We start from the raw sequence: 14,432 nt of genomic DNA on the forward strand, positions 1-14,432 counted from the left end.
TTTCTTATATTAGCCTTTGCCCGTGCAATGCACAAGCGTCGTTATTTTTAAGGTAAGGTTAACGTGCCTACATCTACTTAGGTAGGAAGAAGTAATGTGGTGATAGAGAATTATCTCAAGAACTTAGGATCTATTATGATTTACCAGTTAGACATAAATTGAGTGATCAATCTAATGAGTATGATAGACAATGAGAGGAGATATATGTCCTTGAGGTGTGAACAACATTAAATAAAGTAGGATAAGTGTGGTAAGATTCTTTTATGGGGTCATTTATGCATTTGTTGCATATGTGTTGGTCGTTTGTTGATTAACTTGGTGTTAATTTTTGTTCCATGTAAACATGATTTTTTGAAAAGATCTATATTATCCTATATAATATTTTCATCGCATAATTATTCACTGTGATTATTTTCTTCAACTTGATATTTGTTTGTGACCTTAGCCCTAGTGAGTACGTGGAGTAGGTATGATGTGTGTTTTGAGTTCGAAACATGAGGTAATATCTATAATTCCAATTTTATTTGTTACCTTGTCGATGGATGAGGTGTAGGTGAGCTTAATGAATATACTATTTGCAAATTTGCTATTGCAATCCCTACATTTTCGCAATAAGTCACTTGAGGTCCTAAATCAATGTTTTCTGGCTTTTGAGTTCTTAGACTTTCATCCTGGTCCATGTTGATCTTCACTAAATAAAAATTGTCCATTTATAGTAAAAGCGTCACTTGTTTTCAATGTGGCGACTTCTTTAAAGGTATTTGATCATTGTGGACATATTTTCCCCTAACAAGAAATTGTGTTTAGCTTATGAGGCATATTGTTATACAGTTTGATAAATGAGACCAAATTTAAATAAGTTACAATATGCAAAATGAATGATTCTTTAACAAAAGTTCTGTTTGTACAATACTTTTTTTACATCAATTTTCACACTTTCTCACAAAGGTGGGGTTTATGATTATTTTAATCGTGGACCCCACTCACTTGCATGTGTGTGTGCTGTGAAAAAAGATATAAAAAATGATGTACTTGTAGAATGATTGATTCTTTAATGAGAAAATTGACGACATTCATCAAAAGTGGCTTTTGATAATCAATGTGCACTACAATAAAATTTTATCACGCTTCTACCTTTATCTTGGCGTTTGTTGGATAAATTTTATTCTAATACTATATTGTAGCAACGTGCAATTCTTTGACATTGAATCAAGATATTAAGGATGAATACATGATTTACCAGTTAGACATAAATTGAGTGATCAATCTAATGAGTATGATGGACAATGAGAGGAGATATATGTCCTTGAGGTGTGAACAACATTAAATAAAGTAGGATAAGTGTGGTAAGATTCTTTTATGGGGTCATTTATGCATTTGTTGCATATGTGTTGGTCGTTTGTTGATTAACTTGGTGTTAATTTTTGTTCCATGTAAACATGATTTTTTGAAAAGATCTGTATTATCCTATATAATATTTTCATCGCATAATTATTCACTGTGATTATTTTCTTCAACTTGATATTTGTTTGTGATCTTAGCCCTAGTGAGTACGTGGAGTAGGTATGATGTGTGTTTTGAGTTCGAAACATGAGGTAATATCTATAATTCCAATTTTATTTGTTACCGCTTTATTTTTCATGAAAAATGTAAACTAAAGGGATAGAATTTGTTACAATTGTGAATAGAATTTGTTTCTATTATAAAAAAAAATTAATTAAAAAAAGAAGAAACTGGAAAATCCAATTCCCACCAAAATCAAAGAAAATTGAATTCCTTAAAAACTAAGAAAATGTGATCATGTGGGAGTAATTGGACAACTAATTCCATGGAATTTTTTGACCATTAAACATACATTTTTTGTTGGAAATTGAAACTTTTTTCCATTTTCAATCGAAAAACAAGCCTATCAAACAGATTCTAAATTTTGAATATTGCCCAACAACATAAAAGTATAAGAAAATAAAATAAAATAAGTTCTCGTTTGATAACTCACACTTTCTCACAAAGGTGGGGTTCATGATTATTTTAATCGTGGACCCCACTCACTTGCATGTGTGTGTGCTGTGAAAAAAGATATAAAAAATGATGTACTTGTAGAATGATTGATTCTTTAATGAGAAAATTGACGACATTCATCAAAAGTGGCTTTTGATAATCAATGTGCACTACAATAAAATTTTATCATGCTTCTACCTTTATCTTGGCGTTTGTTGGATAAATTTTATTCTAATACTATATTGTAGCAACGTGCAATTCTTTGACATTGAATCAAGATATTAAGGATGAATATGGCCAATGTGATATTTCACAATAATATTATAGATGAAATTGCTATGAAACACTTTGTTAATAAATTGCTTCAAAATAACATATACATACATTTGGATTAATTAAAGACAACAAATTTTCACTAAACTATTACTACATCCATTTTATTAAAAGTTAAACTTTAATTGAATTAAGAGTCTGTTTGATTACAAGAATGTAATTTGGGTAAAAAGAAAACGAATTTCAGGGAATTGAATTGTCCAAAACTTGTTTTACTATGAATTGTCAATTAAATGTGTTTGATTAGTATAATTTTTCACCTGAAAAATATTGAAATTTTGAATCTTTTAGTGTTTGTTTGGCTTTATTTTTCATGAAAAATGTAAACTAAAGGGATAGAATTTGTTACAATTGTGAATAGAATTTGTTTCTATTATAAAAAAAAATTAATTAAAAAAAGAAGAAACTGGAAAATCCAATTCCCACCAAAATCAAAGAAAATTGAATTCCTTAAAAACTAAGAAAATGTGATCATGTGGGAGTAATTGGACAACTAATTCCATGGAATTTTTTGACCATTAAACATACATTTTTTGTTGGAAATTGAAACTTTTTTCCATTTTCAATCGAAAAACAAGCCTATCAAACAGATCCTAAATTTTGAATATTGCCCAACAACATAAAAGTATAAGAAAATAAAATAAAATAAGTTCTCGTTTGATAATCATTATTTAAAAACTCTTTTTTATATATACTTATTTTTCAATTATATATTAATACAATAAAATATTTTTCAAGTAAATCAAAAATATTTCCCTCCATTTTCACGACATATTCCCAGTTAAAGACACATCAAGGGTGGAAGAGGAAAAGCCAAAAACCAAGAATGCTGTAGACCGATGAAAATGCGCTAGATTCGTCCTTCCTTCTTCGCAACACGTTGCAACTCAAGTGGGCCCCACTGCACACTTTCAACTTTTCCACGAGTACACGCGTACAAATATCTACCGATTCACTGCCCAATCGGTACATGAACATGTTTTGTAATATTGCTCATTGTGGAGACGAAGATCAGCCCCGAAACACAAACACCCAGATTGCTAATTTCTACTCTCTACCAGTTTCGCTCCCAAATTAATCGTGTATGGATTTTTTTAATCATTACCTGCTAATAATTACTTCATCATGATCTTTAAAGCTTGTTTGTATTACACAATCATGAGCTATGTGTACCGTATATTTGTTCACTTCATACTTCATACTTCATACTTCATATTGTTTGTGTTGCACAATAAATTTTGTTTTTCTAGTGAAATAACTGAGAAGAGAAGATGTTGAGGATTGCGGGGAACAAACTTGGTGCTCGGGGCTTTACTTCTCCGGTAATTTATTTTGCAACTTAGTTTCAAATTTTTTCTATTATTTATCTTTTCTTTTTTTTTTCTTTTTTTTTTTAGGCTTTTTTATCTTTTAATTATTGTTTTTCCAGTTTCTAAAGCCTGCAGGATTAACGCTGAGAAGTTATTCCTCCTCAGCTAAGCAGGTACTTGATATCGTTATCCGATTATTAATTACCTTCATTTTTAGGCGAAATCTCGTATTTTTTCTGTTTCTAAATGTGTCTTTTAACTTCCAATTGCGAAATAATGTTGTTATGATAAAAACTTAATCAGGGCTTTAATTTAATCTGGCCAAATGTCTCAAAATTATTTGCGTTTTTGTAGATTCAAACCTTTTCAAAATAATTGTTTTAGAAAATTAGATGCAAAATTGAACAGTAGAAGCCCATCCGTGATCCAAACTCATTATTGTGTCTATTATTTCTAGTCTGATGGCACACTTGTACTAAGAATGGCAACGGAATGTATATATTGTACAATCCTGCTATTAAGTAATTCAAAGTTTACATATGGGGAAAACTGCAACTTGATGCAGATGACAGTGAGAGAAGCTTTAAATTCCGCTCTTGATGAGGAAATGTCCGCAGATCACAATGTTTTTCTGATGGGTGAAGAGGTGAGAAGTGTTTACTCGTTAAATTTTCCAAATATAGTTATTTATTTCTTCTCATCATCCTCCTATATAACTTCAGGTTGGGGAATATCAAGGTGCCTACAAGGTTAGGCTTGCTTAACTCCCTCTTTCTCTACTCTCTGTATGCATGCTGCCTAATAGTCAGTGCATACATGAAACCAATTGATTATCACTATTGATAAGGACAAGTGTCTATTTTTCAGGTTTCCAAAGGACTTATGCAGAAGTTTGGTCCTCAGAGGGTTGTTGACACACCAATCACAGAGGTTCAATTGATTAACATAGTGGCTACTTGTTGCATAATTCAGCATTTCAAATGATCAAATAATTAAAAAATTTGTTTCACTTTATCTATCATGGTGACCTTTTAGGCTCAATTTCATCAATTTTTTATTGGTTTCATCCACACTCAGAATTATTCGCTCGTTTGATTTTCAGGCTGGCTTTACAGGGATTGGAGTTGGTGCTGCATTTTATGGACTCAGACCTGTTGTTGAGTTTATGACATTTAATTTTGCAATGCAGGTTTCGTTTATCTTTTTGTTTCAAGATTTTCTTTGTTTGGATGAGTATATTCCCAAGCATTGAGCAAACAGCTGAAGCTCCCCATAGGAGATGTAGAAACTTTTGAAATATAAAAATATACTAAGAATTATAAGCCCTAATTCAATTTCATTGAGAGCCATCAATTCGAAGAAATAAAAATAAACACTCAAGCACATGCAAGATTTATAGAAGTTCGCTTCAATATGAGACAACGTCATTTCCTGCTGATACATTAATTCACTATGAAAAAAAAAAAAAAAAAAAGGTTTACAGGCTATAATTTGACATCTGTCTTCTCTCGCCTCTCTCTCTCTCTCCTTCTTGATGGTAATAATAAAACCTAATGAAGGCTCCCTATTTATAAGATAAATTAGGTACAATCGAATTTTTCCATGATCTTTTCATGGCTATAATTTGGATCGACAATAATTAGGCTCCAAGTTGGTGATCACGTTTCCAGGCTCTCTATTCTCTAAAACATTTTCCTGACTATAGTGTCAATTGAAATTCATTTGATAGCCTCTTTCTTAAAATTGGATGGATCAGGAATGAGGATCACAAAATACTCTTTTATACCACTATAGCAGCTATGATCTTCATTAGTTTGTAAATTTTTTTTTTGACACCATTGTTATTTATTTTTGATTTGATGTCGTTTTTACATATGGATTGAAGGCAATCGATCACATCATTAACTCTGCTGCGAAGACAAACTACATGTCTTCTGGCAATATTAATGTGCCTATTGTTTTTAGAGGGCCAAATGGTGCAGCTGCCGGTGTCGGAGCGCAGCACTCCCAGGTTTGCTACTTGGTTAATCGCCTTTGGATGTTAGTTGTATGACCTTCTCATGGTCAATGTGATATGTTATTAAATGCCTTTTGTTCTAATTGCTATTCTCTGATGGCTTGGTATTTTGATGTAACTTGTCATTTTACTGAAAATCGTACTTTTAAGGCTTTAACAGTTGTGCCATGTAGTGTTATGCAGCATGGTATGGCTCATGCCCTGGCCTGAAAGTGCTGGTCCCATATTCGTCTGAAGATGCTCGTGGTCTTCTTAAAGCTGCCATTAGAGACCCTGATCCTGTTGTTTTCCTTGAAAATGAACTGTTGTAAGGATCCAATACTGACTAATGTCATGATTGGAACTAATGGATCAATTGTTATGTTAAAACTCCTGAATTTCATGATTATTTCTAATGGCATGCAATATATAATTTGTATAACAGATATGGTGAAGCTTTCCCTGTTTCAGCCGAAGTTTTTGATTCTGGATTTTGCATCCCTATAGGGAAAGCCAAAGTATGTTTTATGCATCTTACATAATGGCATGGAGTTGATTAGCTGCCTCCTTGTGCAGAACCGGTATATGCTAATCATTCTTTTCATTTGGCATGTACAGATTGAGAGAGAAGGAAAACATGTAACTATTACCTCATTTTCAAAGATGGTGGGCTTTTCTCTCAAGGTCGGTCTGTGACATCTGTCAGTCCTCATGCATTTTCTAGCTTTTTAATGTGTTTAGTGTGGATACACAAGACCAATTGAGAGTTTACTTTCAATTTTTGGGAGAGAAATTTGAAGGCTTTGTGTATTTGATGGTGTCCATTCTTGGGCATTGTGATTTGAGCTTAAGCTTTGGGAGATGTCTCTATATATACAAAGTTTGTTTAATTCATGTTCAACATGTATCACTAGTTTTATCACTCATTACAGAATTAGATATTTTAAATGACGATTTGTTAACCTCAGGAGATTTTCAAAGTTTTATCCTGGCAGGTCTCCCTCTTAGCAGAATTAAACCTTTCACAATTCTCCACCATATGCATATGTAGACTGACAATTTCATTTCCTTCTCTTATTCTATGGTTTCTTTGAACTCTATAGTGGTAACCTAATATGCTATTCTGAGTTGTTTATCGTCTCCTAATGGAACTTTGTTCTTGTTCAGGCTGCTGAGATACTTGCGAAGGATGGGATAGATGCTGAGGTTTGTCAACTGTGATTGAATGATGCTTTATCTATACTCTATATAACTGGTTTTGTTTAGTTTTGAAAGCACCAAGTTTGGGGTCTGTACTGGTGCTTTGGTTTTGTTTACTTGCTTCTACTTGTCCTCACAGGTCATAAATCTGCGCTCCATTAGGCCGCTTGATCGAACCACAATTAATGCTTCAGTTAGGAAAACAAACAGGCTAGTAACTGTTGAAGAAGGGTTTCCTCAACATGGTGTCGGCGCTGAAATCTGGTTTGGCTTCTGTGTACTTGAGTATCAAGTGATTTATAATTTTATATGTATTTCATGATATAAAAGCTCTTGGATATTCATATTAACTGAGGTTTTGGCATGACATTTTAATGAATCTTTGAGAATTACATATTGCGTTGCTTTTCTTGCAGCACCTCAATTGTTGAGGATAGCTTTGGCTATCTCGATGCTCCTGTTGAGAGAATTGCTGGAGCAGATGTCCCCATGCCTTATGCAGCTAATCTCGAGAGAATGGCTCTTCCACAGGTTCCAACTCATATTCTCTTTTTCTTTACTATCTAGATTATTTGGATTCCACGATCTTTCGAGAGATTTGGATTAATATTTTTAAATTACATTTTCAGTGCCTAGAAATTTTCTTTCAATCCCCGATGTTTAAAATTTCGTATTGTCTTGTTAAATCGTGATTGATGACCTGAAACTATTAACCTCGACCTTTCTTAACTGTCATGATGAATTGGGTAGGTGGAAGATATTGTTCGTGCAGCTAAGAGAGCATGCTACAGATCACTTCCAGCTGCTGCCACGGCTTAACTTTTTTGGTATTACTTAGAATTCATATATACTCTATACTAGTTAAGAGTGCGGTCTCTGTAGGAACTTTGTCAGGAAGTTGGCTTGTTAGGGATGTACGGATCAGTTTCAAAATCTTGTACTCATTTGAGCTTTAAACATATTGATTTGCTCGTTTGAATTTAGTGGGCTTTATAGACTTGAGATTCCAATGGCGGGAAAAAAAAGGCTTTTTGAAGACGTATTGTTACATTTCATTATATTGGTCATCATATTTCTATTTTGAACCTCGAACTGGAAGGGTATGGATTACGTGAAATGATGAATTTCAACATCTTTGTGTGATTGAATCACCTAGATATTTTGTCTTGAATTCTTTATATTTTAGCATTCCAATTGTCTATTCCGATCACAATAGAAGGAGATTATTATTTACAATCAAAATGTCTAATTTTTTGAGTTTCTAGGCCCAAAAAATAATAATAATAATAATAAAATAAAATAAAAATGAAGAAGGTATTAAGGCCTTTTCAATTTTGGATTACTTTTACAGGTAAACATTACCATTTTTCTTGTTATTTTTCTCTCTCTTACAATTGCTTGACAAAAGTCATGGTTGTTGTAGGGAGTTATAGGAATTAATGGGGATTGAGAGAAGTTATGTTTGAATTTTATTTAAAAAATTCCTTCCAATCCATTTTAATATATTGAGGGTTAAGTCCCTCAACATGGGCAATCAATGAGCTTATTTAACATCTTCCACTCGTATATGACGGATTCGATTTTAAACCACAAGTGGCAATGAATATCACACGTTAGATTATTTTTAAAGATAATATTAATACCTACAGACTAAACCCATGGCTTGACAAATATTAAGGTAAGTATACATCATAGCTTACTTTAATTCCCAACCATATTAACTATGATTGTTTGAACATTTCTTTGTACACTTGTAGAGTCCTTAGACATACTTTATCGTTAACTTTCGATATAGAAGTATCAAAAGGGTAGCAATTTTAATGCTAGAAATATTCTAGAATCTTTAAATTATATAATTTTTTGACAGAACAAGATAACAGAATAATCTTTTAAGACAAAGTATACAATTTTTAAATCTATGTTCTTGTTCTCAAAGATTGAGGATAATCATTTCAAAGTGATCTCAATATATTCATTCTCATGCTAAGTCAATAAAATATCATTGTTCGATAAAATCCCACAAGTGTACGGGATCACTGACAAGTAATAGATTTGAGTGAATTGATAGTATCATCCTACATGAAATACATTCAATTTAAATTTACTAGTTATATCCGAATTATATAACATAAAAGAGTTTTTGATGTAATTTATGCTTAATTAATCTAAGAAAGCTATAAAAGTTTTGTTATATCAATTATGGATTATTTTATTGGATTTAAAGTCCGTCTACAATTATCTATTTCAATTCTTGATTTGTAATCTAATTCTATTTATACGTTCTTGACAATCAACAAAACTAATGTATTTAACTTTCTTTTTCAAGACAAATTAAATCCATTCTAGTCACGATCTGAATCTATTCATAGTCCGTATTCGAATGATTAGAATTTATTAAATTTTAGATTATCTATATAATTACATACGTGATAAATGTTAATCCTAACATCCATTACACATAATGTTAATTTTGAGCATTTTGGATTTATTGCGAATCTAGCAACACTACAATAAGTAACTAAATATTTAATTGATGGCCAAATAAGTAAATAATGTAATGAGAATGCAAAATTAATCAAGAAAACAAGAATTACTAAACTACTGTTTGAATTAAAATAAATAAATAATATGGTTTATTTTTATCGAATATAAAGAATCCAACTAAACATGTTTCTAATAATAAAACAACAAGAAGAATGAAAAAACATCACCCAAAATTTATAAATACGAGAAAAAAAGATTTCATAATCTAATTCTTCTTGATTATCCACCCCCAAGCTTTGATTCTTCAAATTTTTTATGTTTCTTGATTCAATCCATGTGCTAGATTTTCCTCTCTAACTTGTGAGGAATTTGCCTCTCGTTCCTGAATGATTTTATAATATGGAAGTTATTTGAGAAGTGAGAGAGATCATTCAATAGCCACCCATGTCTTGTATCATATAATGTGAAATTAAGTCAAAAAATTATTTACGAGTTAGGTTCCAAAAGAGTTTCAATCAAATGAGGAAAATTGCATTTGCGTGCATATGATTATATCTCTGTACAGCTGTCAGTATTTTTGTCATAACTTTCTCTTTCGAAATTCAATTAAGTTGATTTAAAGTATTCTGAAAAGATAACTCAAAAGGTTATAATAACTCTAAGTAGCATGTTTCCAATTCAAACGTTTACGATGCCAAAAATGGATCTTGATTTCCAACTAAAAATCTAAAACATAATTTGTGCGATTGGAAATTGATTTGTGAAAATCCATTGACTCATAGCAATCTTCAATTATCATTTTATGGCCCGAATAAACTATTTGGTATTTGCAATTTGGTCCTGAACTTTGCTTTTCTTTCTTTTTCGCACTTTTCACTTCTATTTTCCAATTAGCCCAATTTGCCTAGAATTTTACCTAACAAACAAAATTAACACATAATTAATCCATAAGCCATCAAAATTAATTACAATTAATCATATTTATAATTAAAATTACAACATACTATCAGACATTTACATAAATACTGTGAGCTTTGTCCACATGGCGAAATTTCGTACGAGATTTAAACCCTGTTAAAACTAAAGTACAAATGTCTAGATGACTGTATTATGCCATAAGTGTAACTATAAAGTTACCACAATACTCAATGGCCTTTAATATGGAACTATAAGTCGATTCATGTAGATCTTTATAATAAATTCTCAATTGAGAATAAAAATATTATTTCTAGATATATTTGGTGTAACTCTAAATTTAAACATAATAGCATGGCTAACATCTACTTACAGAAATGAATCTCACCATCATAAAATTTTATCTAACACAATACACTTATATTGAGTAACCGTTTTTAAAAAATAAATTAGGTTTATCTATCATAAACTCGTTAGTCTTTTACTTAGTATTCGAGAATTTAAATGTTCTTAAAAAAATTATCCCTAATTGAGACCCTTTTTGGGTTAAAATATATGTTTGAATAGTTATTTCATAAAGAATGTATGGTTAAAAAAACAAAAGGAAAATATTTTGGATTTTAGTTTAAAATTATTTTATAAGAGAATGTATGGTTGAAAATAATTTTTGAAAAAAAATATATTTTTGAAATAATGGAGCCGAAATAGGGGTTTAATGTCCAATGCGAACTTCCACAATATCCCAAATTAGATTGGAATTTTAACCCCATACATACTTTGATCATTTTCCTTATTTTTCCTCTTTTTACTTATATAAGTAAGGAATTTTCCAAACGAAGAGTCATTGAAATAATAATAATTGAAATTAGATTACTATCACTTAAATAAGAAAATTTAAAACAGCACCTAGACATTTAAACTAATTCACCAATATACATAATATTAATTTCACTAATATTCTTCAAACATATATCCATTAATAGAAGAAAAAAAAAATCAAATGTCACATCTTATGACTCAATATCCATCTAAAGTCTCACTTAAATACCTTTTTGGATTGTCATGTGTATCCATATACATACATCTCATTCTTAACAAACTTAAGTTTCCAAACTCATTTGGAAAACAATGACTTACACAGTCTATTATAAGTATAAGATTACTCTTACTTGATTACCTATATGTCCAAAACTTATGCAATTCTAAAGGTATTGACAATGAGAGAATTCCATCGAGCGACAGATTGCAATTGACAAAATAAGTAAGTTGCACTGCATTATTTCAAACATCATCACATTCAGCAATACCATATCCCTTTTACCCAATAATAATATAGTTTGGATGAGCAAAATTGTCAATTCAGTGAGAATTCAGTTTTCATTGCAGTGATTAATGAACTCTCGAGATAGAGATCCACACTCTCAAACAGTTCTCAAAACCTTCACTTTAATAATCTAATCTTTTATTCCACTCCAGTATAAATGGAATAAAAAACAATATTTAATCTCTATCTCTCTTAATCATAGCCGGTAAAGAAATTTGAATGGACTAATTATAGGGAAGTTTAACTATTATAGTTTTGAATGGTTTTTACAACTCAAAATCTCAAACCATTGTACAAAATTCAGAACCATAACAAAAATCACCATTATTGGTATGAACAAAACTATCACTTATAGGTTCATGTTAAAGACCACCCTTGAAAGAACAACAATTGAGAGTAAGTTTAGAGGAGTATTTAATACTATTGTGATATCAGATACGAGGTCAATTTCTTTACTTTGTAACACTTACATATACCAATAATATAAACCTCATCTCCATCTCAATTATTCGTATATATTTATTTCCTACTAAGTTAGAGACTTGACAATAGACTAAAGGCACAACTTGATTTCATATAAGTGGGTTCAACTCTTAAATCCAGTATCCACACAAGATAAACTCCAATATATAGTGTTTGACGCGCACAAAAACAACATTAAATGGATATGCCCTTGTGCAATATCCTTTAGCTTAAACACTTTCGAGATGAGAGATTCAAAATCCTCTACCGAAACGACTTTTCATGTACTTACTATATAATATGTTCTTTTTGGTCCTTTTTTCAGTCTCCTCATCTATCCTGCATTTGTTCTAACTTATTTAATATTTGACTTGAAGTCTTATAAGAACTAGAATATTGTGATACGAGCATGTCCTAAAGACTTAGCAACACCACAATGAGCAGTGTCAATAAAAAAAAAAAATTGACTCATCAATTTGAAAGTCCTAATGAACTTTTAAATTTGAAACTATCGAGAAAAGATTAATTTGAATTTACTACTCATCCTAAAAAAAATGACAAAAAATGTGAACACTAAGTTAACCACCTCAACTTAATCACATTTGAGAATAAGATCATTTTTAACAGAACTTATCAAATAAAAGCTCAAGTATTAAAATTTATCTTTTTTTGTGCTTAATAAAGTTCTTGATCTCTATTCTCCAATGTCATAAGGATCGGACTAGGTCGACCGATTCAACCAAAAAAATCACGAACCATCCTTTAATCCAGTCCAGTACTCATACATTGACGGGAAAATAAAGAACCAGCTAATAAACCATCAGTGTGACCAATTTAACCGTGAACCGAAAAATTGGCTACGGTTTTCCTTGGGTGATTTAATATTTTTTTTCACCAAAACTTTTAACTATCGTAATAGCGCACCCATTGCAATTGAAGGCCAAGTAATTTTTTTTTAACAAATGATTTTCCTTCACCTTCTTTTTAAAGAAGATCATTCTTTCAATGTTTTAGTAATTTTCAATGTGGAATATTAGCTCATTTTTAAAGGAGACTTATCTTCCAATGTTGTGGTAATATTCCAATGTAAAATACTAAGCCAATTGTCAATTTTAAGTATTTACTAGTTTATTTCATCATTTTCATTAACAAATCACAAACTTAAACAAGATTATAATTTTCAATTTGAACAAAACAAATTATTTTGGACATATTAATTGTTAGTGTTCGAGGTTATAAAATAAATAACTATAATAAATCTAATTAACAAACATGGATTATATTTACTTTCATTGAGAAAACTAAAATTTAAGAATCTATTATAGTTATGATATTTTATAGTTTATTTGTGTATTTATTTATTTAATTTGTCATCCGGTTTGATACCAGTTTGACCCTTTCAACCTTGACCCCCTTCATTTTTCGGGTTGATGCTTGGATCGATTTTTAAAACATTGCTATTCTCTTGATTAGTATGACACACACCAATCTTTTATTGCGGGGTTGATACTCTCTGAAAGTATCATATTTTTCTAGTACACCCAAAATACTATCATGCCAAATGATGTTGCATTTAGCTTATCACTAAATATCAACACTTACAAATTTTCGATTTCATGATCTATCAGATTCTAGAGATGGTCATTCTTACTAAATGCCCATTTATGCATGATAAGTGTGTTTTTGCACACTTATTTAGATCACAAACACGACTTAATTATAAAAAAAAATATTTAAATTGTGATTTAATCTTGTTGAATTCATGCAATGCAGGTGTTTCTATGGAAATGGTGGAATTCAGGAGAAAAGAGCCGAAAAATGACTAAAATGGAACAAAGTGATAGCTCAGGGACCAAAGTGTCCGAAGGAAAAATCAAGGAAGTGAATGAGCTAAGTACCAATTTGGTGATATGATGAGATGATGAAAATAAAAGAAACAAGCAAAAAGGAGCAAAATGAATCAAATTGAAAGTTCGGGGACCAAGTTGCAAATAATTCATAGATGGGACGAGAAATTGAATGAAGATTCAAGAGTGTTAGAGGTCAATCGGATGAGGAAACTAGTCAAAGAGATGAAATATGATCGAAGTATTATCAAGTATCAACTTTCAGACGAAAAAACTATGCTCGTGATTTTTAGCCTCTACTTGAGATCCATTTTTGGTATAGTAAACTTAAGAATTTGAGAAAGCCTATTTCTATCAAAAGTGTAGATCTTTGAGTTTTCTGTCCAATGAACTTTGAATCACTTCAATCTAAGATCAGGAGAAAAAGTTGTGATCAAAATGATAAAAACTGTCCGAAGAGGATTTGGAGCGCAAGAACGAAGATTTACACGAAGAGCTTCAAGATTTCTCAAAATTTGATAACCCGGTGATGTCTTTTATCCAAAATTTGATGTATTTTTTTT

General features: G+C 31.0%; 1 protein-coding gene across 2 annotated transcripts; it reads left to right on the forward strand.

Annotated features, from left to right (window-relative positions):
* Window positions 1-3,275: 3,275 nt before the first annotated feature.
* On the forward strand, window positions 3,276-7,929 carry LOC111376292 (pyruvate dehydrogenase E1 component subunit beta-1, mitochondrial-like). 2 transcript variants are annotated; one of them, XM_022999240.1, is made up of 15 exons: window positions 3,276-3,413; window positions 3,582-3,653; window positions 3,761-3,814; window positions 4,099-4,287; window positions 4,364-4,390; window positions 4,509-4,571; window positions 4,744-4,830; window positions 5,527-5,652; window positions 5,832-5,965; window positions 6,083-6,155; window positions 6,256-6,321; window positions 6,805-6,843; window positions 6,977-7,101; window positions 7,254-7,368; window positions 7,588-7,929. In XM_022999240.1, the coding sequence occupies exons 2-15, from the start codon at window positions 3,603-3,605 to the stop codon at window positions 7,654-7,656; spliced, it is 1,218 nt and encodes a 405-aa protein (XP_022855008.1). In that variant the 5' UTR covers window positions 3,276-3,413; window positions 3,582-3,602; the 3' UTR covers window positions 7,657-7,929. The 2 variants fall into 2 exon arrangements, with proteins under 2 accessions (XP_022855008.1, XP_022855009.1); XM_022999241.1 differs by having other exon boundaries at window positions 4,207-4,287.
* Window positions 7,930-14,432: the final 6,503 nt, after the last annotated feature.

This window comes from Olea europaea, unplaced genomic scaffold (assembly GCF_002742605.1).
Source record: "Olea europaea var. sylvestris unplaced genomic scaffold, O_europaea_v1 scaffold1483, whole genome shotgun sequence".
Taxonomy (NCBI): Eukaryota; Viridiplantae; Streptophyta; class Magnoliopsida; order Lamiales; family Oleaceae; genus Olea; species Olea europaea.

Excerpts from the sequence above, each read along its gene's own strand:
- LOC111376292 (XM_022999240.1), top strand. The coding sequence starts at position 3,603 with ATGTTGAGGATTGCGGGGAACAAACTTGGTGCTCGGGGCTTTACTTCT. Across the intron at positions 3,654-3,760 it reads CTCGGGGCTTTACTTCTCCG|TTTCTAAAGCCTGCAGGATT; the intron begins GTAATTTATTTT and ends TTGTTTTTCCAG. Across the intron at positions 7,369-7,587 it reads AGAGAATGGCTCTTCCACAG|GTGGAAGATATTGTTCGTGC; the intron begins GTTCCAACTCAT and ends TGAATTGGGTAG.